The 26,213-nt window shown below is 36.8% G+C and overlaps 1 protein-coding gene across 2 annotated transcripts in view; it reads left to right on the top strand.

The window, feature by feature from the left end:
• UNC13C (unc-13 homolog C) overlaps window positions 1-26,213 on the top strand; it is a 178,470-nt gene that overhangs the window by 121,484 nt on the left and 30,773 nt on the right. Inside the window, exons 18-23 of one of the 2 annotated variants that reach the window (XM_027800121.2) lie at window positions 11,998-12,124; window positions 13,110-13,206; window positions 13,643-13,786; window positions 14,684-14,761; window positions 19,176-19,253; window positions 19,654-19,683. In XM_027800121.2, coding sequence (XP_027655922.2) covers window positions 11,998-12,124; window positions 13,110-13,206; window positions 13,643-13,786; window positions 14,684-14,761; window positions 19,176-19,253; window positions 19,654-19,683 — 554 coding nt within the window. The remainder of the gene's footprint in view (window positions 1-11,997; window positions 12,125-13,109; window positions 13,207-13,642; window positions 13,787-14,683; window positions 14,762-19,175; window positions 19,254-19,653; window positions 19,684-26,213) is intronic. The other variant, XM_027800123.2, reaches the window with a different exon arrangement.

The raw sequence follows: 26,213 nt of genomic DNA on the forward strand, positions 1-26,213 counted from the left end.
AGAACAGGAAGCTTTTGAGGAGAAGTTAGTGATACAATACATTAAGTGTGGAAGGCTGGGCTGGATCAAATAAAACATATTAATGTTAATATCCTAATTCTGCAGAGGGAGATAGTAGAGGACTCATTAGGAGACACTTGACTTTCCGTCTCTATTCCAAACCAGTCCCTACATACTGTCTCATCTCAGTGTTGCTGTGGATACTGTCTTTCTGAGGAAAGCAAATGCCATTTTTGTCATTAGAAATTCTAAGTCACTCCAAGAATCAGTAGTGAAACAGTTCCTGTGTATAAATAGTGATTAAGAGGCATTTAAATTAATTATAAATTATTATAAATATACATAATTTCACCTTCTGTGGTTTCATTCCTAAACAGGAACCTCAATAAATCTGGTCACAAAATACAGATTAGCATGCTGCTTCTCTCCAGTTTTGCTGGGTTTTAATCATTAACGCTTTCCATGGATATTTTATAAACTGAGTTTGATTCTGCAGTTGTTAATGGCAATAACATTTTTTGCTTTGAACTCTACAAGATTGGGAGCGAGCCCTTAAACGTGGTTACACTCGATCCTCATGGTTTTAATGGAGTTCATTAAAATGCATTGCATTTGCTATGCCAGTCTCGCCTTCCAAGTTACTAACGTAGGCTACCATCTGTTCATAGGTAGTGTCCAGGGCTGGGATGCAATCTTTGCCTGATTCCATTTAGTATTAATCTCCTGAAGCAGCATCTTTTTTGTTATAGAGTTGATTCCTTTCTGCATCCAGTCAAGAAGCAATGAAATGTACAACATTGTTTGCAAAAGGATTGCTGATATGATAAAGATTAAATTAGCTCATCCAAGATGATTCTAGTTTTTCCTGCCTTATATATTCCCAAATATATCCAGCCACTCCCATCATCTTAAATTCAGGAAATGCTTATGTCATAACTCCATTCTCTAAGAGAATACTAACACTGGAACATCTCGTTTGCATTCCTTTTCCCCCTTTTTCCTGAGCGCAGTTCAGAGTGGCTGCTCCGGCTGTGTCCTCTCGCTGTGAGCCAGCCACCAGCCGTCACTGCACCGCTCTGCCTGGCCTTCTCCCTTGATCCTCACCCAGGACAGCCTTGCTGGGAGGCTGCTGCTGTGACATGGGGAAGGCAGAGGGAACCGCAGCTTTCCTAGCAGTGGCCTTCGGCTGGAGAAGAGCACAGCAGCTTCGTGTCTCTATGAGCACCAAGGCAGCGAATATGCATGAGACAGGGCAGATGGCTGCTGCCGGGGGAAACGGCTTGCTGTACTGAAATCTGGTATTGAGTTCAACGTGTCATTCTAGATTTTCTTCCACCTTAAGTTCAGCCTTTGCTTAGTGTTAAAAGTCTTATGCAAACATTAACAAATTAAGTTCACACCGGTTCTGATTTTTTTCTGATCTAAGGAGCTTGGGATTATCGTCATGTATAGATTTTGCATGGAGAAAGTACCACATGTTTCTCTTTGAGAGCTGACTTTGTTAGATTTGGCCCTCTTTTTTTTTTTTTTTTTTTCCTTCTTTGCAGGTGATTCGTGAAGCAACAGTGATTTGTGTGATAGATTATACATTGTTGTTTGGCAATTAGTTTACACAAGCATATCTGAGTTTATAGGATGTTAATGTATTGGTACTGTCTGGTCCTCAAATTATTCTGTATTTTTGGTACAAACAAATGAGAAGAGAGAGAGAATTTCACCAGCAGTGCAAGTGATTTGTTACTGACTTCATATGGTAAGAAATCTTTTCCTTTCCAAGTATGAAGATGTGAAGGTTAAAAGATGATGACAGAGTAATGAGCTGAAATTAGACATGCAATTACAAATTTATCTTTTTTTATTCTGCATTCTCAGAAATATCTTTTTTGGATCTTTTGTATCTCTAACTTTTGAATAGGTCACATCAAATGTCCAAAGCTATCCAGTCTGTTAGAGAACATTCTAATGGCTGTTATTATGACAATCTAATTCTGGTAGTGGCCAGAAGTCAAGACGAGGATCAGGCCAGAAATGAATGAGCTGCTGGGTAAATACAGTAATAAACAGCCTCAATCCTGCAGAGTGAAGACTCTGAAGTGTCAGGCTTTGTAAAAACAGGAGAAGAATAAGAAAGTCATTACACCATTTTAATGTAGGGTTTTTTTAAGTTTGCTGCTGTCCCCGATACATAAGCAGTTATCATCTTCCTGTTTCTCTGACAGATTCCTCTTTCATGACAGAAACTGATAAAAGTGGTTTGAAAGAGAAGCAGCAGCTCTGTGAGTTGATGCTGTGCACAGGGACAGCACAGAAAAGAAAAAAAAAAAAAAAGCAAGGCTAATGCTGCCCAGAGAAAGGTCACACCATTTGGTCACAGATTTCAAGTCTATTTTCACTCCAGCTTTACGAAGTTTCCCTTAAGACAGAATAGACTCTTGACTTAAAGGGAGACTACGGAGCAGATCTGGGGAGGTGCGGCTGAGGTTATGGAAAGGAGAGCAGGGCAGCATCCACCAGAATGCAGGGTTTCTTCAGTATTAAAATGCAAGCTTTTGTTTTATTGAATCTCATTCTGCATTCACACATTTCACCAAATATTTGAATTTCAACAAAATTCCAACCTAATTTTTCCAGAGACCTGAGGAATAGTATGTAGTGTCAGAGGGGATTCAGAGAGACTGTGAAGGCAGAGACAAGGTGGTTACGGTTGGAGTTAATAAAAAATTATCCCTTGGCAGATAATCGATCAGATTGAATGTAACATAATTGGAGGAAGAGGGGCGTTACAAGTGTTCTTTGGTCGGAGTAACAGGCAGTGATATTAATAGCAGCTGCATCCTGTACATGCCAGAGAGCTGAGCTTTGTGAGTATGAAAATCCAGCTGAGTACCTATATACATGCAACACAGAGATCCTTAGGCTTGCCTAAAAAGCACTGTAGCCGTACCAAATGGCACTATTTTGTTGAAGTTAATTAGACCCGCTAATTAAGACAGATTAAGTGGACTGAACTGCTCCCAGGAGTTAAGTTAGTATTTCTTCATGGCATCGTATTTTGTTGTATCAATGTGTCATCTTACTTGGGACTACCTCAGAGATCACTAGCATGGCACAAACTTGTACTTGGGGTCATGCCGGCTGTAACATTTGGTCATTCCCTAACACACTTCCTTTAATTTTATATATTGAACCAGAAAAACAATAATAAATGCTACTGAGTGTTTACACTGCAGTACAGGTCTATGGTAATCTTAATAAGTTAAAGCTTCTTTATGTCTGACTGTAGGTGTATTCATAGGAGCAGATGTTACTAGAAAATTGCAGTGCATCAGTGAATGCCTGACTTCATTATTTAGTCTTAAAGTTGTCACTCAATAATAGCAGTGTATATTGTCCCATATATTTAATAATGAAAACTCTGGCCTTATGTAATCTTTTTAACCACTGAATATTAATCTTGTCCTGAAACATTGTTATTAGCTCTTACCCTGGCAGTCACTGACTGTAAAACATTTGTGTATAAACTTCTCCTGAACGTTGCCTGATTGTGAGCAGGACAATTTTACTAGTCAACGTATGCTAGTCCTACCATGCTAGATAGCTTATTAGACTGTAAATGGTGCCCTAAATGAACCCTAAATTGATTATAATTATGGGTTATTTATAGCTCACACAGCCCAGTCCTTTCCAGACACCAGTGAGTTCAGTAGGCAAATAAGAGAGAAATGTTCTGTTGAGCTGAAGGGACTGTTATATCACTTACAGGAGCAGGGAGAGAGCTCTCATACCAGGGGCAGCCAGGGCTTCCTCCTGTAGTTTATTAGGTATCTCAGCCCAGAAGAATAACTTACGTCTTCTTTCTTCTTGTCCTTGATTACTGTTCTTCACCAGTAAGATGTTACAACTTCACTGCAGCTTGCACTTTTACAAAAACTAGTTATGTCTTTTGTCCAGAATCATTTGGGGGGGGGGGGGGGGGGGGGGGGGGAGAGGGAAGGAAAAAAAAAAAATTGTGACTTTGTCCCCACAGTAAGTCATTTACAGGACCTGCATTGTTCAGTGCAGTTCTGCATCTGCTGGTTGGAGAAAAGGTTCATCCTTTTCTTCCTACAGGACGTTCCCCAAATGCAGTCATGTAGTAGGCCGGCAGCTAGGACTTGAGTTTCCCTGTCCTATTTCTTGAGGGGTTTCTTCCCCTCATCTCTGTCAGAGTGGACTGCATAATATCCGCAGAGTAGGAGTGGAACCCAGCTGCTGCACCTCTTCGTGAATTCTGTGAGCTAAACACCCTGTGAATCCAATTATTTTTTAGACTTCTGTCCTTCTAGAAACAGTAACCAATGACAGCTTTCTTAAACTATTTTTCTTTATCAAGTAGAGTAAAACATTTGAGTAAGAGAAAATTAAAAATAACAAGCAACCTGCATGCTATTTTTAATCCTGCCTATTCTTAAACTTCACACTAAGACGCTTCATAAAATCTTTCCTCATTCAGCAAACAACTGTTCTGTTCCTCTCCCAGCCTCTGTTTTAAGTTGAAGACTCAGCCTTTTACTTTCAGGACTTTTCCCACATACAGAGTTTCACTAGTCTCTTGTTTCTCTGTAGATACAGAGGTACATTTCCCCTTATGGGCGAATACATTAGTTCTAAACTAAATATTGGATACTGGTTCCAGCATCCCCAGGGGAACAGGATAAATCCATTAAAGGTGCTTGTTTCCACATTATCTTTTAATAAGCCTCACATGCAATTTGCTGGTTAACAATTAGAGAACACCTCTGGGTTTGCCTTTGCTTCTGCTTTACAGGCAGAGCCAGGTACAGCACAGTTAATTATTAAAGCGCAACCTCACATTTATCTTGCTGCCTGATTCTTCCTGTTTTGTACTTCATTCTACTAATTGCTTATAAAATGCTACCATGCCTATTTGGTAATGTTTTATGCTCACTTTGCACTCTTATGACAAGGCAAAGAGCAGAGAATCAAGACTAAATGTTTCCTTTATGGAAAGATACATTTTTAAAAAATGAAACAATAAGTAAATGAAAGTAACCTGTCATAAAAATTACATAGAATATCCAAAGTTGAGTATTCAGCGGTTTTCAGCGGTATTCGGCAGTAACCCAATACAGTTAAGGCTTACGTTATTACTTTATTTCTTTTCCCTCCCAGATTCAATCATTAAAATATAGCATTTAATTATGTGATAAAATTTCCCAAGAATCATGCATATTCTCTCTTCATTTTGCAATTTTTATACATATTAGAGGTTTATGGAAGCCTAATCAATGTAAATTAGACTCCTATACCAGCATTGCTTTTCGTCTTCTATTACTTTCTGATTGTGTGATTACTTTGAATAAACGTTGAAACTTCAGTACAAAGTATTTGAAATTATATTCTTCAGAACTAGGCCTTTAATTATCGTCATAAATCTCATGTCATATAGGATGGGCAACTTCTGCTCCATTCATAGCTTGCATGTCCTTAGGCTTTCCATGGTTAATTCATGCACAAAGCAAGAATTCCACTAACAGTAACAAAGCACAATTCAGATTATTTGTCTTTGGAAGCAATTACTTACTTCCTTCTGTAGCTGTGTATATCCAGATACAGAATTTTGACTCCGAGTGTTTGTTCTTTGAATATTATTGATCTGTTTACCTTTCATGGTACATAAATTTCACTCTGATGTGATACTGAAGGGTAAAAGTTATACTGAGGTTGATCTTACTAAATTATTTGCTGTACTGGCATTTTTCTTTGTCTTAGTTGCAGGCAGGACAGAGGAAGTGTACACTTAATCAAGCTGCTTATCTTGCATCGTGAGTGCATGTTCCACTTTTCTGGAAGCATTTGACTGTGAAATTGTAATTAATTGCTGTGACTAATAGGCTAAATTTTCAATAAGGAGTAAAAAAGCAACTCATGTTAAAAAGATACCAAAGTGAATTTGCCTAAAGTAATTTGAAATGTTTACGCAATATAATAACACAGCAGGTAAAAAATGGCAAATGCAATGTTTTGTAGTAGGAAATAGGCTTGTTTGCAGCAGATTCACACATCTCTCATGATATTGCACGTTGCATCTCTTAGATAGTATGTAACATTGGTATTTGATGCCCTTGAAGTTTACTTAAGCAGTTTACCTCTCCCTCAAAGCAATGTGCAGCTCTGCCTTTTCAGATGCTAAGCAGGTGGCTCTCAACTCGCTTGTACCTGCTGTGAAATGTGAAGCAACCGCTCACTTTGACAGCTCCTCCTTGAATATAAAGGGCAATGTCATAGCAGCTTTTAAAGTGCACTGCATTAAGTCAAGGATTGATTAGTACGCTTCCACTGCAGATGAGAAGAAAAAAAAAGAACTGTAAATCCATTTTTTCTCACAATTCAGAATGAGACAGTCTGCCTTCCTTCCCTGGTCTCTGTTCAGTGAGGAAATGTGACTCTGTGGTTAAGAAATCTTTGAATAAGGTCTACGCTGCCTTTCATAGTTTATGTATGTTCCATTAGTAAATTCACTTGGTCTCCCCATGCCTCAGCTTCACATTTGTAAAATGTAATAGCACAGCTTAATCACCTCATAGAGATGTTCAAGGTGTAATCCATTATGTTTGTTAAGTGTTCAAAGATATTTTGGTGAAAACTTCCAAGTAAATGCAGAGAAAAGATTGAATATGTAGAAGTCTCTTATGAAGGATACAATATATTTTTAAAAGGAGAATTAGAGGGGGTTTTAGTTGTAAATCAGTTATAAGTGCAGTCCAAAAAAGGAGATAATAGCAGAAGGTTTTCAAATTTTGGTTTCTTATATTTATCTTGACACAAAGAGCCCCTTCAGAAAGGCCAGTAGTATTTCACGTTATCAAGAGCAATACAAATTATACATATTTATCGATTGGTTGTGTCCTGCTGTGTATTTCAATTAATAACCAGTGACTTCCATTGCCTTTAGCAAAGTACGAGAACCCTGGGATGAGCTGTCTAGTAGAATGTAATCTTTCTGCCTCAGTTGGTTATTAAATTTGTTTAAGTTTACATTTTTCTTCATTTGTGGCCTGATCCAGTATGTTACATTCAATCAGTCTTCCAGTTCAGTTCAGCAGCACAGGGATTAAGTCTGGAGCACTGTAAGCATGATGCTCGCATTAAAAGAGGCAATGGCATAGCCAGCAGCCCCTGTACTATAGGGAAATTGCATTGGGATCAAATGCCCAAAGGGTTAACTTCTACTTCTGTCCAAAACGTAGGTTCATCATACTGGTGTGATGCTTCCACAGTGATTCAGAGGGAGGAATACCAATTTATATTCAATCAGTATCATTCCTCATAGGACTTCCTTAAGAGCTCTTCTTCCACTAGCCATACTCCATTTGTGCCATGCAAATACTTCCCAATGATGCGACTGAAAGTTTGGAAATAGCAGGCTTTCTGAAACAACAGTTGTGAAAGAAATAGATAAAATATGCAGCTCGTAGTCTCTAGAATGATGGATAAGTAATTAGGGGAAATAATACGGAGTTACGTCACAATGGTTGAAAATAGCATCTGAGTTTTGATGGGGAATAATCCATCACAGTTAATCCAGACACAATTCCCTTATGCTTAGTCTCAGTTACTGCCATTTTAATAAACCCACAGTTTGTTAGGTGTGTATGTAACGTCAAACCAACTGACTGTGATGTAATTAATTTGCTACACATAAATATTCTTTGCAGTAGTTATTAATCTCTGAAAAATTATCTTTAAAGCCTGGAAACTGGATCAGCCTTTTTGTTACATATTTATGTATATCTAGTTAATTTGTTCGGGTTTTATAAACAAATTTCCTTCTTGCAGTTTTTTGTTCATAAGGATTTCCAATATTCTTTAAAACAATCTCATTAGAACCCTTCAAGCAGTTTAACTGCATGTTGTTCCAAAAAACAGTAACTAGGAAACTGCTGTATAAAAAAAAAATTTGCTCTTAGCTTCCCAAATAAGGGAAAATTAGACTTGAACAAAATATCAAGTTGATTACCTGAATACTTAAAATGGTCGTCTTCTATGAAAGTTGTTCAATTACCCTTTTTTTCCTTTTTTAGCAACTAATATATATAAAAATTACATGGATGTTCAGTCATGTTATTACCTCAAGGTTAAAAATGAAGGAGGATTCTGTAGTGAACAAGATTCTATTCCATTTTGTTAAATGACATTGTCCCTAGTGTCATGTAGATGTTTCTGCTTAATAAGTCATCGTTATAACTTAACTGACAAAATGCTATGACTCTACAAACACTGGACCAAAGCACAATAGTTGTATTGCAGTTTCTCTTTGTTTGCTGCCTAAAGAAAATATTCTCTGGTTTCCTCAGTAATTACTGGAAAAACGAGCAAGAAATACATGATTCCAAAGCATTGCTGTTTGGTCACAGACCTGTGAGGAAAGTACCTTGTCTCTCTACAGAGCACTTTAAAAAAAAGCCCTTTCTTCAAGGTCTTTTCATACATTTTTCTGTAAAAGAACAATTGCCTGCAATTAGATTATCTGCTAGCAGGTCCATGGCTGATTTCATTATACACCAAACACACTGCATATAACAATGCATGCTACATAAAGTCTTTTAAAAAATTTTCTTTCTTGGTTACACAACACCTGAACAGATTTTATTTTTTTTTTTCCTCAGTGGTGTTGCTTACTGGAAGTCTTCTGTTACTGTAATCATAATTTGTACAACTAAGATGGAACGACTTTTCATACAGTTTTCATTGTAGTTGCAGTTACACTGTCTGTTACTGAAAACCTGTGGAACGCATATGTGCATTAGAGCGTTACCCCTAAGCAGATGCTAACAAAACCACAACCCCACAGTGTAATCAGTTCTGTAAAAAAGATACTCTTAATGGAACTGTGATAGATAAAAGCAGTTAAAGTGCCCCTTACACAAAGATTACAAAATTTTACAGTTTACAGAAATCTTATCAGTATTTTTTTTCACTGATTCATCATATAGGATAATGTGCCATTATCAGCAGTGGGAACTGCAAATGTCCTTGTTAAGAAACTCAGTAGATTAACAGATGCATATAAAAAAACATCTCATAAAAGTAGCAGCACAAAAAAGGATTAATAATATTGGGTTTACTATACTGGAGATTACATTTATCTAGAATCAAGTCTGAGAAAGGTCTAGTATTTTGGTCGTGATCTCTGCTGAGCATATCTGCACAGTGTGTAATTGGCAGGTTTAGTTCAAGACTGACTCAGTAGTATGATAATTTTGCAAAGCAAGAGTGGACTTTTTTACAAAGAGTTGTATTGCGCAGCTACTACATCTGTCTTCTAGGAAGTCCAAAATGGATATATATGCATAGGAAAACATGGCGCCAGCTTTCTTTCCAGGAAAAAAGACATAGATCTCCAAACTGCCTAAATATATCCTATGTTTTCTCACATTTGCATTAACTTGTGCACATTTTTCAGAAGTTAAGAAAGCAGTCTGGTCCTAATTGAAATTCAGAATGCCTACAGTGGTGTTCCTATGCTGTCTAACCAAAATCCATGGTTACGGTGGATAAACCCATCTAATACCATCCAGTTAAAATTGTCATGGGCTGACTCCATATGGGCACCTGTCTCCTCTGTTCTTTGGTTTATATAAACTGAAGAGGTAATATGCAAGGATACAAAATTATTTTGTAGATCATGTGAAGTATCTTCTGATGTTCTCATAGGTTAATATTAAGGATTCCGGATGCATTTTTCACTTATATGTAACTACAAGTAATATCCTAGAAGGGTCTTTTAAAATATTTTTTTCCAAGATATGACAGCCTGAAGAAAAAAACCCCAGTTATTCATGAATTACTTTTGTGCGCATTTCTGATGTGTTATCACCTAGATCTAAACTTAACAAAATGTCAGTGAATGGCATTGTATGAGTTGTACCCCCTGGACAAGTTTGCCCATCATTGGCAGCAGCTAATTTCTAAAACTGAATTGGTTTGTGATACTATAGCAAACATTCTTAAGTTGCATTGTATAATCAAATAACCCATTCATGCAACACTTGAATGAAAAAATGCTATTAATTTCAGAAATGCCACTCTTTGGGGATGCAATATGACAGATTTTTCTTTAAAATTACTTAAGCAGTAGATTTGCAGTGAATGTGACAGCAATAAGGTAATTGTTCTGGTCTCACTTGTAAGAACTACCTTTTATTGAGCAATGATGAGTTTGGTCATCTAGCTGTCTACAATAATAGATTGTGGAAAAACTCCTGCCAGAATAAAAAAATAAGATTCCTCGGGTCTGTAGAAAGTAAGAACCATTAGAGTAGGCATACATCTTTCTCTCTGTGGTTATGTTTAAGGCTAGTAACCAATGATACTATGCTAGGAAGAATTTTTAGTACTCTGAGATAGCAATTGGGCATTAACAAATGCAATATTTAGACAGAAACTGATTTCCTGATTTTTCTGGAGAAGGATGAAAAGGCACTGAAGGTGAAAGTGCTAACATAATGCTTAAAGCCCACAGGGGCACTTGATAAGCTGATTCCCACAGAACTCAGTAATTCACTGCATAATAATATGCTTTCAAAATATTTATTTCTTGTATGGCTCAGTGATATTACTGAAGTGCTGATTTGGCATAATAATACAACTAAAAATTTCCTATTAATGTACCTGGTCGGATCTGAAAAATGTGTATTTCATAGTGCATTTGCCTTGACAGACAACTGAGTGATATATTCAGGAGTGTGTGTGACAGAGGATGGGATGCTCCTGTTGTTATATAAAATCAGGCTCACATCCAAATATATATGAAAAAATTCTGCAATACTATGTTATGATGCAAGCAGAAGTAAAGAGCAAGGAGTTTTGAAAGAGGTAAGCTCTTAATACATACTATTTACACAAGAATGGCATTTGTGCCAAACATCTGTATTAGGTCACTTTTTAAGGGACCTGGAAAAGGAGAGATTATCTCTTGCTTAAGGAAGGATGTGCAAGCGACATGGCACCTCAAACAGATGAGATCTGTGGAGGTTTTAGGAGGCTGTGAGCAGTAAGTGAAAGAAGGATTACTCTGTCCAAGATTTGTATCCATGGCTTCCTGCTGTGGGTGAAGGAAATTGAAGACTTGAGCAAGGATGAAATGCCAGTTAGCTGATGGAGTGGAAGAACAGAGTGGTCCGGGGATCTGAACAGGCTGGATGGGGAAGACTGCAGAGCATAGTGGATAAGCTAAAATAAGGACCATAATCCTGGAAGAAAGACAGGCGTTTGTTCCAAACTAATCAAATCAGTCTTTAAAAATGCAGAAGGTGGTTACAGGTGGCTTCATGGCTCCTGCCATCCATGGTCATCTGCATATCCCATATGTTAAAAACAGGAGGACACTGAGAAGGTGGAGAAGCCTATTTGAAAAACTTCAAAAATGCTTTATTAAAGCAGCTTTTTTATTTGTGCCACGTATAAATCAGATGGCTGTAGAGCAGCGGAGTCTCCTCTTTCTTTTTCTTAAATTTATGTGATAAATGCAGCCCATTTACTAGTGCAAATTTCACAGATTCATATAGGACTGGCATTTATATGCTACTTGGCATATATATGGCATAAATATACATTACTTCATTTGGCTGCTACATAGCTATCGTTGTCTTTTTTAACTTGACACCTGATAGAGCTTCTGAACTGTTTTGTAACAACCGAAGAATAACCTGAAGAACAGGAACTCAGCAAATTTTTGAGTTTTCCTCACAGCAGTGGAGAGAGTTGAAAAGCCTAACTTGTGGTCTGGTCTTTGGCTCAGTTTGGTTTGGTTTCCCTAAGGGTACTCAGAACCTGAAAATTGAAACTGTGGGTACTAGCACTGCTAAAAAAATCAAACCAACTGTGCTTTAAAATGCAAGTACTGTATTATTATGTCACTAGTGCACTGAGGCACAAGAATGTTATTTACTGTTAGAATGCTATTAAATGCTTTTATTTCAACTCCTATTACAGAACATGAAAAGCAGCGCTTATGCAAAAGCACGGATTATATGAATTTGCACTTCAAAGTGAAATGGTTTTATAATGAATATGTGCGAGAACTCTCTGCTTTCAAGGACGCAGTGCCTGAATACTCCCTGTAAGTAGTGTATAGGCAAGGCTTTCAGGAGTTTGGGCTTGGTGCAAGGTTTATTTTGGTCAAATATTTATGCTCACATTTGTGCAAGAACTCAGGGTGCATAGCTCTGACAGCCCTTTGCTTTTCACATTCCTCCTCTTTAATTTTTCATTCTATCAAATCAAATAGTCCAGGCATTGAAAGTGTGATTAACTATTTTAATAGGATACTTTATCCAACTGTTGTAACTACAGGTCCTCACAGATGACAAAATATTTTGGGCAGAAGTGCCTGAGGAAGGTATGAAATGTGGGAACAGCAGCAGTATTAGTTACAGAACGCTGCATTTGTTTCATACCCAAATTTGGGTAAAAACACAATGCTAATGGGATATGCTACTGAAATTATCCTTACTTCATTGGGTTAATATTCAGCTGCTGTTTTCGTTTTCACCTTTCCTCCTGCCATTAAAACATCTAATCCTGTCCTTTTATATGAGCTATCCTTAATCTCATTCCTTAATCTTCTGCAAATCTACTGATTTGCTGAGGTGGTTTGGGGCCTGTTATTGTGTTGATTTTTAAAAAAATGAAGAAAAATAAAACGCAGCTAATGTTTTCTTAAAGCATAGTTTTATCCAAGTTATTTCACATACAAATAAAAAATAAATGTTAACAAAGAACCAATATTGATAACAGACACATTCTTAAATAAAAATAAACGTGCAGAATATGATGACCTGCAAAGCATTTCTTTGGTGGCTACTGCTAATTTTGCATGAATAGGATAGACCAGTTAAAGCATTGTGGAACTGAAGCCTGAAAGACCTTTTGGCAGCCAGTGTCTTTGATGAGAAAAGTTCTTCTAGGGTGATAGACTTTTTAACAACTAGAACAGATGTGAAGACACAAGATGCCAAACTACTGGGTGATATGGCATCTCTCCTCTCAGGGTCTTTATGAAACATTACTTACTTTACCTTACGGAATTGTTTTTTAATTTTCAGGTGGTTTGAACCATTTGTCATTCAGTGGCTGGATGAAAATGAGGATGTCTCAATGGAATTTCTTCATGGAGCACTAGAAAGAGACAAAAAAGATGGGGTGAGCCTTTACTTTTTAAAGAAAATAAAGTATTAAGACAATTATTTAGTACTGCAAAACCAGAAGTGCATTTGGTCCCACAGTATCGGAGTTAGACTCACAAGATACAGTCAGTAATGGTTCTGGGAAGATAACCCCATGGATAAATTCCTGCTTTAATTCCATCTGCCCGAGTTCCCCATAGACTTCAATCTGTGGTTTCACCTAACTTTGATGTAGTACTGACGTCATGAAAGAGAATTTTATTTTTAAGAGGTTTGAAAGTAATAGAAATGTGGGAAGCCACATTTCTCAGTATTATCAGTAAGACTTTTTTAAATTTATTTTTTATGTACAAAGTTTTATGACACAAGGAAGAATTTCAAGGCTAAGAAAATCAGTTAGTACAGTTTTGATCTCTGAACAAGTATTAACTAATTTTAACATTTCTCTCTAGTTTCAGCAAACATCAGATCATGCCCTCTTCTCTTGTTCTGTGGTTGATGTCTTCACACAGCTCAATCAAAGCTTTGAGATTATTAGGAAACTGGAATGTCCTAATCCAGAAGCACTATCTCATTTAATGAGAAGATTTGCAAAGGTAAATTAAAATCTATGCATCTCAACTAAGTTTCAGAGAGAGTGGCATTGTATTGCCATGGTACTTCAAGGCTAAGTAATTCCAATCTTGTTTAGAATCAATCTCTTCTATCTCTGGCTGGGATCCTTAGAAAGACATGCAACAATCAGTTATTATTCTTGCTAAGCGCTGATTGCAATTCCATTAATGGAGTAATTTAGTGAAATGCAGTTGTCTAATTAGTCAGTGCAAGGGTGGGATGGCAATAAAGTATTTTTGGTTGAAAACCTGAGGTGATAGTTTTTATTCATCTGCTGTTTGATAAACTCAACTTTGTTAGGCCAGCTTTCTATTTGGATTGAAACATTTCCTCACAGACTTTAGATTTCCATTAGATTCCTGATGACTTTACAAAGGTTTGCATTTACATTTATTCCTGTTCTTCCATTGCAACAGTTTTTCATTTGCAAACAAAGTTCCTGTTTGCATGGTATTTGTAAGGTAAGATCATATTGCCAGGCTTTGGACAGTGCTCCCTTGGTCTTATTTTTCCATTACATTTTTAATTTATGCATTGTCACCATAGTGGATTTTTTTGAGCTTGCTACTGCTCCATTAAGTACGTAGCACGCTGCAAGGAGTAGAGCTCTCAATGCTTCTGAAAAACAGTAGGACTAAAATTAAGGTGTGTCTGCTATTGAAGATTACATTCCATTAAGAACAACGTACCATCTGTTCTGCAGGCAGTTGAAAATACGCTTACAGGATTGTTTATATTATATCTAGAAAAATACTATGTAATAAATGTGTAAGCATCTGTAAAATCTATAATTTATATAAACCTCCTTTTTGTGTTTTTTTTATTATTTTTGTTTTTATATGATGAAATTTACAATATAAAAGATTCTTCTCTCCTAGACTATCAACAAAGTGCTTCTTCAGTATGCTGTAATTATTTCAAATTACTTCAGCTCATATTGTGATAAAGAAAATGTGGTGAGTAAAAACCTGTGTTCTGTTTCCACCCCAGAAATTACCTTTAAATGATTTACTATACTTTTTGATAATGGAATCACTTTGGTATATGAGAAGCAGCACGTATGGAGGAAGGGATTTTTGTTTTGCTTTATTTTTTTCATAAGGTCAGCATGTTTTCATAGCTGCTTACATTGCTGTGTAAAAGCTGGAATAGGTGGCATTAGTTAGAGAATCCTAGTTGATAACTTCAGTATTTAAGTAGAAAAGAATTTACAAGGTGGCTGGATACACTCCCTGGATAACAGCCTTATACAATGGTGAATATGGTGAATATATTTTCATGTTTTTTCCCAAACAAAAGGAAATACTTTTGTTTGAGTTTTCCTTTTGTGTTGGCTTGCTTCTTTTTATCAATTTATTCATTAGAGAGTTTATAAGGTTGTTGTTCCCCATGCAGGGAGTGTGTGCAGACTTTCTGGTACTACCACTCGCTCTCTGTGCTTTATGCACGCAGCAGTGAGAGAAAATCATGTGCTATTTTGTTGCCTCACTACTTACAAGGGACTCCCTAATGAAGGACTAGACTGCCATGGACTCAGAAATAAAAGATATAGATACTAAAGGTGTGGTTTCAAGACATTATCAATAGCTTAACATGACCAATGAAAATTGTTCTTGTAAACCGACTTTTTAGTATCTTTGATATTCAATCAAAGCTAGTACTCCTAAGCCAGGCAACATGTAGCACTATGTCTGCTATATTTAGTAGTAATTTGTACAGCTGTATCAATCTACGATTACATAAATAATTGCAGCCCGTCCTCATACTATTCCCCTATAAAAGTACAGCCCTTATGTAGCTCACGTGCAGACCTCAGCCATATTTGTCACATCCCTGTGCATGGCTTAAGGACATGCTTGTTCTTGCCAGTGCTCTCTGTAGTATGAGACAGTGTCATAATCTACAGGTGACCAACGTATACACAATAATACAATTCAGAAAGACATCTATTGCAGCTAAACATCAGTTATTGGGGGTTCTGCTTATGAGCAACGTTACAAAAGACTAAACTTAGTAATTTTTCAGGCCACAGATATATTTGCTAGGAGAGACTTATACCATTCTGTTCCTTTTATACAATTTTGCCTAAAGCAGAATTAATAAATAAAAATACCAAACTCAAAACTTTATTCTTAAGTAGAAGTTTTATACTCAGGTTGTTACAGAGAAGTGACTTTTATGCATATAGATGTGTCATGTCTCAGATTTAACTTCCCACTTCAGATCATCTTAACCTTGAAGCCCTTTGCAGTAAACATGTTGAAAAGACTTATTTTAGTAGATATCCACACATCTTTCTTCTGGCAGTAGTAAATCTTTTCAGCATCTGAAATGAGTAAAGGAACCAGGCCAAGTTTGGCAATCCCTTTGTAAGGAGAATCACTTATAGTTGTAAAAACACTAGGAAATACACCAGTTATAGAATTGAATAGTTCAGTTGGAAGGGACCTACAACGATCATCTAGTTTAACGGCCAGACCGCTTTAGGGCTGGCCAAAAGTTAAAGCTTGGTACTAAGGGCATTGTCCAAATGCCTCCTAAACACTGACAGGCTTGGGGCATCGGCTGCCTCTCCAGGAAGCCTCCTCCAGTGTTTGAACACCTCTTGGTAAAGAAATGTTTCCTAATGCCAAGCCTGAACTTCCACTGATGCAACTTTGAACCATTCCCACACATCCTAGAAACCAGTTGATGTGTGACAGACCAGCACACCATATTGCCAGGGTTTATCCCCATAATCTAGCAGGATTTCAATCTTCATGCATTTTTAACTTTACAGATACACGTTCTTCATATTCCTCTCCTCTCTCCCAGGGCAAATACAGAGCTGAAAAGAACACAACACTCTCCCAAGCATGGAGGAGTGAATGTGTTACATGTCTTCAACTTTGATGTCAATCAGTCCAAACCAAACTTCATCTAAAATAATCTGTCTCTGTGTTTGAGCAATATGAGCCATAACTATCCTCAAAATTGAATGTAAAAAAAAAGAAATAAAATTTGTAGTTGTTTTTTTCCATTTCTTTCAGTTTAATGTTAATATTATAAAAAGCTTATGCTTTCTAGAAAAAATGAATTTTGATACATAATATTGAGACATTGAGGCAAGCTGTTTGTGTAGTCTTTAGGCTGGCCCAGTAAGATTTCCTTAATGGGTGGAGTGATTGATTCCTGGAGTCACCCTCATATGCTGATCTTTACTAAGGCTTTAGATGGAATTAATCTCATTGTGGTATAAAGTATTCTATCAAATGCCTTTGGGAGACATAACTTTTAACAGTATCTACCTTTTTGAAATACATACTTTTAGCTTAAGAAAAGACCATTTAATTTAGTGATCTCAATTATATTAAAAGTCTATCTTCTGCATTAGAGTTCATAGAGGAGATTAAAACAAATACTTTTTATGATTAAAGTTAGATTTTGGCATTTTTCAAGTCAATAATTTTACTATTTTTATTAAACACTATAAAATATGCACATAAACTGTTCAAATAAAAGCATATCAAAGGTGTTTTTCAAAGACATGTATCTAATTAAAAACATCCTCTTACCTTCCACCTCCTGTCAGAGTTTACAAACAAATCTGGTTTTATGTATTGTACTTGCCACTCACTTTTATGTTGCATCTGGCAGTCTGATTCCTGTAAATTGCTGCAAAGAGTATTCTGAAGGGTGGAGTGACAATGAAATAATAAGATAAGGAGTTTTTTTAAGCTCTGATTCTGTTATTTACTGACAGCAATAGAAAATTTTCCATTGAGCCAAGGTAGGCTTAGGCTCTAAAAAAGCAACTTTAGCAAGCCTCAAAGGAAACTTTGAAAACTGCCTCGGTATCAAGTATTTATCTTATAGCAATATTCAACAAAAGAACCAAGATGTTATATTCAGCTACTTATTCCCCCATCAGAAATCATGATCATTGATTTGTGATATTGTAGATAATTTCCAGAATAATGGATACGTCAGAAAAAAGGAAAAAGCACAGGAGAGGAGGACACAGTCTTAGCAATCAGAAATTAATAGAAAGTAAACAAACAAATAGAAGAAATAGGGTTTGTGGATTTTTCAGGAGACAGGAAGAGAGGTGATATTTCAACCATTATACAAGCAGTAATGTAAGTATGAAGAAGTTAGATCAAATCTCTGGGTTTTTGCCTTCAGTTGAGAAGGACTCTGACACCAAATTCCTTTGAGAGTAATGTAGAACTAATTAAAGGTTCTTTTATTATTGATCTTTTGAATACCAAAATCAAATCCCACCATTTTTCAGCCCTACATTGGAACATGCCCTGAACTAGAAAGGTAGAAATGAGTATCAATCACTGTAACCATGCCATCACCTTCTTGTTGTCTGAAAGAAGTATGTTTTATTGCAATGCATTACTTCAGTGTCTAGATTAATGCACTCATGCACTAGAACACACGGACTTTGGCAAACCAGAACTCTTCTAGCAAGTATCGTCTTACTGCTTCCCCTGCACTGTACCAAATTAGCATATGTCATCTGAGTACACAAAATTCTGGTAATAGATCCTTTCTTCCATAATTTTGTAATAAGCTGTGTAATTTTATCCATGTTTTACTTCTTACTTTATATTCATCCAGCAAGTGTTGCCTTTTACACTTCAGGTCTGTGTTCCATCTTAAAGAAATGAGTTTAAACAGCATTATTTTTAAACTAGTATATGTGTTTACCAAAGATAATACATTTACAAAATTATATTGCCTTATTCATTCACCAACTTTTCAGGCTACGCAAAATGTACACTTCTGAAATACTATTGTTATTAACAAAATTGCCTGTTGATTTATTCAAGTACTTAAGCATCGGCCATTATGTGGGTTACAGTGGTGTCAGTTTTCTGCAAAGACTGGTCTTGAAAGCAACCTGGCAATCCCTTCCCCCCCACCACCCCATTTCACTCCCGAAGTACTTTGATCATTATTGTGTCTGCTTTCCAAGAGACAATAATGTACTACCGGCATTAATCCACTAGATGTAATTCTATTCAGTATTACTAGCAACTACAAGGGATATATGTTCAGGATGTGACATAATGGGATCTGGAAACTGCTCAGCTGTGGGGGAGGAGGTACTCAGTTTCCTGTGGGGCAATACTGTCTTAAAAGTGCAACGGGTGGTCGCTGGCTGAGTGGGTTTGCTGACTTGGGAAAGAGGAATGGGAATTAAAGAAGGAAGGGAAAGCAGCAGTGGTTGGGAACCTGAGCTCCTGCTCTAAAAAACACAATTGTAGGAATGTAGGGCTGCTGAAGATCTAGTCTTCAGCCCAGAGGCTGTGAATACACATACTCGTATATAAAAGGAACATAACATGCACGTTCTCACATTTGGTGCTCTCTTTGTAGCCCTGTATTTTGATGAACAACATTCAACAATTAAGAGTCCAGCTTGAGAAAATGTTTGAGTCCATGGGAGGAAAGGAGGTAAATCATATTTGTGTCCTGGTTCATTCAAAGTTCCTTAGAGATCATTAGCACCGTGTTTTCAACCTAGTCACAGCCTTCACTTCTGCTTGCAAAGAAAATCAAACTGTTTTTAAAGAAGTCTACAAGACCTATTTAATATCCTGTCAATACTAGAAAGACCCAACACTATTTCACAGAAACATGCTAATGATCTGTAAAGTTCAACCAGCACTGGGTGTTTTGTGTTGCAATCTGTAGTGCAGCTTTATTTAGTGTTTGTATTGGACTATACTTTGCTTTTTTATGTACTGGTATGTTTTGCCTGTATCTGAAAATTTTGTAGAATATGTGCTTTGTGCTTTGTCTGTAATGTGTCATGTCTTTGTCTAATGCCTTTGACTTGCAATCCACTGAGCAGAAGAAAGAAGGAGAGAGATTCTCTTATGAGGTTTGTGATAGTAAGCATCTTTTATTATTCCTGAGCATATTTTCTAAGGCTAAGAACAGTTACATTTCCTACTAATTTCCATTGATGCATTTGTGTAATTCCCTACGGTCTAAAGTCAAAAAGAGCTATGCTTGGGCATTCAGTTGACACTCTGATTTGAAGTTTTGCTAGGCAGAGAGTGTAAAGTCTTTCAGAGTTCCTAAAAAATCCATAAAACATTTTTAAAGTGCACTTTTCAGTATCTCAGGGCCTGCTTGTATTCAAGATTTGGCACCATTTCACCAAGAGCTGCTACTTAACGGTCCAGAACATGCTTAGCTTTATCTCCTTTTATATTTCAGAAGACTTAAAAGTGCCTGAAGCCCTGTCAACAGTAAAAGGACATAAACGTGTGCTTCAGTACTTTGCTGACTGTAGCCTTTGACTGTTTTGAATGCTAATGAAGAAACTAACATCTTTCCAAGCTATAGAATCCTATCTTCTTGTTAAAAACCAATGTTTAGATCATGAATATACTGTCCTTATTATCAGTAGCTGGCTTTGAAAAAGAAATTACACATACCTCAGCTTTTCCTTGTTGAACTGTAGTTTGATAGTTTTGTAAAAGTTTGATCTAATGTGACCACATTATAAAGAGAATTGGAAAACACATTATTTCATGTTCCATTTCTATGGTGGGACACTGCACACATAAGATAGTCCCCTGTGTCATGCAATGAATAGCACCTTCCTAATGAACCTACAGATCAACTCCAGGGTGAGGAGATTTTGTTGAGATAGTAATAGCTTCCTGAAGATGCCATGGCAAAAATACTTACAGCTCCAGAGAACATGTAATAAACTTCTGCAGCCTTGCTGTCACGGAAGATTTCATATCAAACTTTGAAAATACATATTTATCATCCAGAGGTGGCTATGTTTTCTGTGGTCCCTATTAATCACCTTTCACTCTCTGAATAGTACAGATAATCTTGTCTTCCATGCTTCTATGTTCTGTGCGAAGTACTTTTGTATAAAGGTCTTGGACCCAATCCTACATGTTGGATGTCATGAATCATAACAGTTATAAGTCCATAAATCCTGATGAAGACAAGGGCAGAGGAAGTCTGAGTAGGACTTTATGCCTACATCGATCAAATTATTTTCAAACCAGAATATTATCTTGAATCTCAAAAATGTTCCACTTTCCTCAAGGTATTAGTTTTTCTTTTGCTCCCAGTAGCTTATATAATAAAAATAGAATTAAAAAAAGTTTTTCATAACATTTTCTTTCAAAATCTCTTCTCAATTCTCATCCTTTTTGCTTTCCCTTTTGATGTTAATGATGATGAATTACTGAGGGTGTTACAGTATCGAAGCAACATTTCCTAAAATGTGGTGCAACATGCAAACCTTGGAGAGAATTTGGAGATATTTTTCTAAAATTCCTTAGTTAACTTAAGAACATCTCTGATTCATGGTCTAAGAAAAAAAGATCTAAAAAATACATTCAAAGTTTTGTTTGTTTCTCATTAGGGGAATTTCTCAAATAAAAGTACATTCATGTTCAATTTTTTGCCACCCAAATCAAAGTTCCCCTAAAATGTTTGTCCTCACATTGGAATACTTATTCCCCCAGCTATTCCAAGAGCATAAATGCTAATGGCCAATTTGCCTTATTGAACTCGTACTTATAAGAAACAAAGCCAGCAATAAAATCTGTAAGCAGTTTCCTTGCAGGGAGAAAATAGTTTAATATTTTCTTGTGGAGGGCATAAAAAGTCAGATGATTTTCAGCCGAATAATGAGACCTATTTCAGCTGAAACAAAACTAATTCTAAGAAAAATTAAATGCTGTTAATCTCCTCAGTGTCACATTGTGAGCGGTATGTCTTTCCAACTATGCAGTCAAAATACCACAATCAAGCAGCAATCTCTATGTTCAGAGTAGGCTTATTGCATACTGCAGGGCAGGGAGCTCTATAAAGAGAAAAAAATGGGCTCTCAGCTCCCCTGCCATTAAAATGAAATGGTCTGAACGACATCAGTTTCTCTATTAACTCTTCTTTCCTGCTGTAGCCAAGCAGGGAAGGGTACTTCTTATAAATATGATCAGTCTGCCATAATAAAGTAAGAGTAGTAGTGGGACCCAACCCACCATCTGTTTTTTTAACAATCAAGTCCAAAATCATGGGAACAGATCATCATAATGTAGAATTTTGGTTTAGCTCCTGTTTGTGTCCTCCAAAAGGAGTGCATACATTTGTACTAAATCTTTTTTTCATGTCTGACAAGTTGGAAGCTGATAAAAGGGAAAGAAAAAAAGTTAATGCTTGTGTTGCTTCTCACCAGATGGCAGAACATGGCAGAAATGAGTTACAGCAATTAGGATCAAAAAAAAAAAAGGTGGAAAGCAAAAGCAGGTTATTTGTGTACAACAGTATTACATTGTCTGTAGGTAAATCAGATTTCTGCACCAGTTAAGTTCAGTTCCAACTTTGTATGTAATGCTTAGGAATTCCTACAGGAATCTAGATGTGGTTCTAAAGACTTTGATGAGATGACAGGCCCAGACTTAAGCAGAATAGTCCTGAAGTGTCCATCTTTAAATCTGTGAAGTCAGTGATCCTGGTATTTAGAGCAGTGGCAGCCAAACATCTCAAAATGGAAATCACAGTACCTAGATAGTCAGATGTGGGGGTGGAGGAAGGATGATGTCTGTCAGAGACAGAGAGCCACTAAAGCAATGGAACTGATAAATACCCCTATCTTTCCTAGATGTACATACAATATGTAAAACTATTTTCTGAATGGAAGTAACCAGGTGGCCCCATTAAGAAACTATAAGCAATTAGACCTGTGAAATTGCAGATAAATGGAATGCAGATTAAAGAAGTTCCATTTAACTCATGCAAAAGTAATTTGCATCTCTGTAGAGATCTCTATAGAAACACTACCAAATTTGCAGTATAACAAGATTGTATCCGTACCAGCACACATTAAATTGCAACATGGAACAGCTCAATCTAACACATCATGTTGAAAACAGCCATATTCATTAGGTCTTTAACTCTTTTCCAAGGCTTGTATGTGTAAAAGATTTCACAATTTTAGACAGACGGCATTTGGAAACAATGATGTTCAAACATCTTATTTTTTCAGCTGTTCATCAAAAGTATTCTCTGCTTTTGTTTAGCATTCAGAAGAAAAACTTCTAATTAGCTATTTTATAATCCATAGTTAACAGATCTTATGAAGTGTGCCAGCAAATTTAGGAGTATATTCTGCTGTGAGTAAAAGTTAAGTGTATTATTTACAAAGATGGCAAAATAACCAATATTTATGAGCCTAAGAAAGCCAAGAAAATTAAGAATTGGTAGAAAAGTATGATTAACATGTTAAGAACATCTCCACTACCTAAATAAGTTTGCTCTTTAGAAAAAAACAGAATTTGACACCTGGGTAACCTATGAATTTTAAGCCTAACCTGCACATGCTGTGAACTATAAATGCAACCCAAGAAGCTAAGGGATATATGGTCTTTTCTCTCTTCTGGTGCTTAATTAGATATGGCACATTAATGACACTCATCTCTTCTCCCCCCAACAATAATCTGCTCAGTTAGAGCTTTTTCTCCTCTTATTTTCCTGAAAAATTGTTCAGGCATGGCATATTTTTTTTCCTTCTTCATCAAATTCTATGGAGCACGTGAGACTTGAGGAGGAAATGTCTCCAATACTGTAGATTCTTGATTCTCATATCTGTGTATCCTTATGAGACATCTTCTCAGATGCTGACCAGCATTGTCTTTTGTCTCACTTCTCTCCTTCTGGCTGATTGCAAAGTTGGGTAACATTAGGGCTAGGTTAGCTCTAAAATTCATCATTTAACATCTAACATCTGGTGGCTACAATTCTGCAGCTGAGCATGCTTATTTAAACTGCTGCTAGTAGCAACTAGTATGAAGAACGACAGATTGCATTTACCTGAGTTCTTATACACTTCCCGTCCTATAATAACTCTGCGCTCTCCATAAATAGATTGGCTCATGACACAGAGATGGTTGTTTTTATCATTACTCCCTTGCTAGTAAGTAAGCCAAGTTGAGAATGCTGAGGACTTCTCTTGGTCACTGGAAAGCCTTTGATAAATGAATTAATCTCTCCGTTGCTGGGAAACGTACCTCCTTTACATGGTGATTTTGAGAGCTATGTGTTACTGTCTCAAGTAGGGAGTGTTATGATGTCAACCTGCATTAAGTCTTGCAGCTTGTCAGCTTCATTAAGCCAAACCATTTGCACAGCGCTATAGCGCAATTCCCACACAATGCTTTCCTGAGAATACACAAACGTGGTATAAAATGTGTTAGCAGGAGTTGTTCAAACCATTGCTGAAATAATAGATCCTTCTAAACCACAAATAAAATTCCTTTCTGAGCTTGTTTTAGCAAAACTGTGATGTTCTTGAAGTGTAGTCATGTTGTGAACTACAGCCTTTTAGAATATTTAGGAGGAACAGTAACACTTTCCGCTTCTGCGGAATTAGTTTGTTTTTTTTTTCCCTGAATATTTTGCTTTTTAAGTAAGGCATCATAGCTGCAGACATTTTTCATGCTAAAAAGTCAGTTGATTCATTTATGCATGGAAGATGAGCTAAACAGAAGATAATCCACAGTAGGCAGTGTGTGTGATGTGCAGAGGTACCAAAAGCTGGCTTACCTTATCTCAACTGCACAAGGCCACCCTAAAACCACCTTTACCACTTGTGAAGTGCCTCTAGATTTTCATAGTATAGAAACATCATAACAATTCCCATCTTAGCCATACGATATCAGAAAAAAAGCAGCTCATGGCTGTGGTATATTTGGATGATGCCAGTCAAGAGCTGATGCCTAAGGACCCTCTAATTTGCCCTGGGAACTCACTTGCACATAGAGGGCACACAGCAAAATAAATGAAAAGTGCACGGTTTAGTCCTAGTGAGACACTCAAACTACTGTATTTTTCAAGTAGTTAAATAACAATAGCTTTTTAAAATCTTGTTAACATATTCTTAGCCATCACAACATCACCAGGTGTCTAGCACCTGGATGGTCAGCCCGCATACCTCTTTATATTCCACTCCTCCCTATGAATACTGCATTAATAAGCATGAGCATGTGTATACACAGGGCTGGATGTCCTGCCAGATGCCTCCAGCTGTGCACACACAAACTTGTTCATGCAATTTGTGAGCACAAAGCCCTTTAAAATGTCTAGCACTTGCATGCATCTTTCTATAATGTGTTTTATGTCCACAATCTGATATTAATATTTAATCAAATTTTGGCCAGGCTAAGTGCAATTCCAGGTGAATTTAGCAAATATATTGTGTTTTCTGGTTATCACAACAACCTCTGATAGAAAGTAACTACATTGGCCTTTGTAGTCCCAGTAACAAGATGGTTCTCTAGCTTGTGCATGATCTGGTAAGAAAATTTTAGTCTTCTGCCTGCCTGGTATTTTGTGCTTTCTCTGATGTGTACTATGTTCAGCGTGAATGCTTGTGTGTTCAGTATTTGTTAAATGTGAATATTCTAGTGGTCTTAAATTTGTGTTCTTTATGTATTCCACTAAAGGAAGCAGTATAATTCCCTAGTGAAATGTATTTCCTGGAAAAATCTTTGCCTTTTTTAGTGTACTCTAGCTTCGTTAACTAATAGAGACATTTCAGTAAAATTAGCTTTTTTATCCCTGCTTTTCATATAAAGGAAAACAATCACTTTTAGTGTATGAACTGTCAGAGTATATCTGCCAGGGAAACTACTAAGACATGAAGTGGAGAAGCAACAGAACTTCTCTCAATGCAAAGTAGTTAAAAACTAAATCAGTAAGTTATCACGGCATTGAAATATGAGCTTCTCAGATTAGAAAAGTGCTACACATCACTGAGGATCTTCTAAAGGATGTGTGACAATCCCCCTTGTCTCCTCTTTCAGGTTTTCTTCGAAAACTATAATGAAAATCTTGGATTTTATGCTTTTAAACCACACATAACCTCTAAGGAGAGAAAGGGTGGTCCAAGATTAGAACACAGTTGATCTTTGGGGGTGTTTCAGAGTTCGTTTTTTCTTTACTTTGCCTTATAATTCCTGTGTAGTCTCATGTTAAGTTATCCAATGTGCTCTCACACAGCTTCTTCCCCTTGGCTCTAAAGTACGATTAAAAGAGCTGACCTACTGCACCATAGTACTCTGAAGCATCAGATGAAGAACAAGCACTAAACACTACTCATGCAGTTGAAAGAGATGAAAACACAGACACTGATAGAGCTGATTATGTATTCTAAATGTGCGATTTCCTTTCAAATTGTCAGAAGGTCTGTATCTGACCTTACTGCAGGACAGAGCCCAGAATTTGAGGATTATCATTGAAAATCGTTAGTTAACATGGTGATGTAAAATGCTGAGAGACCTGGAACATCAGCTATTAATTCATATTCAGCTGTTGATCCTGATGATCATCAATCATATCCAACGATGGACTGTAACTATTTTCCCTAAACACTAAAGC

This window comes from Falco cherrug, chromosome 7 (assembly GCF_023634085.1).
Source record: "Falco cherrug isolate bFalChe1 chromosome 7, bFalChe1.pri, whole genome shotgun sequence".
NCBI classification, from domain to species: Eukaryota; Metazoa; Chordata; class Aves; order Falconiformes; family Falconidae; genus Falco; species Falco cherrug.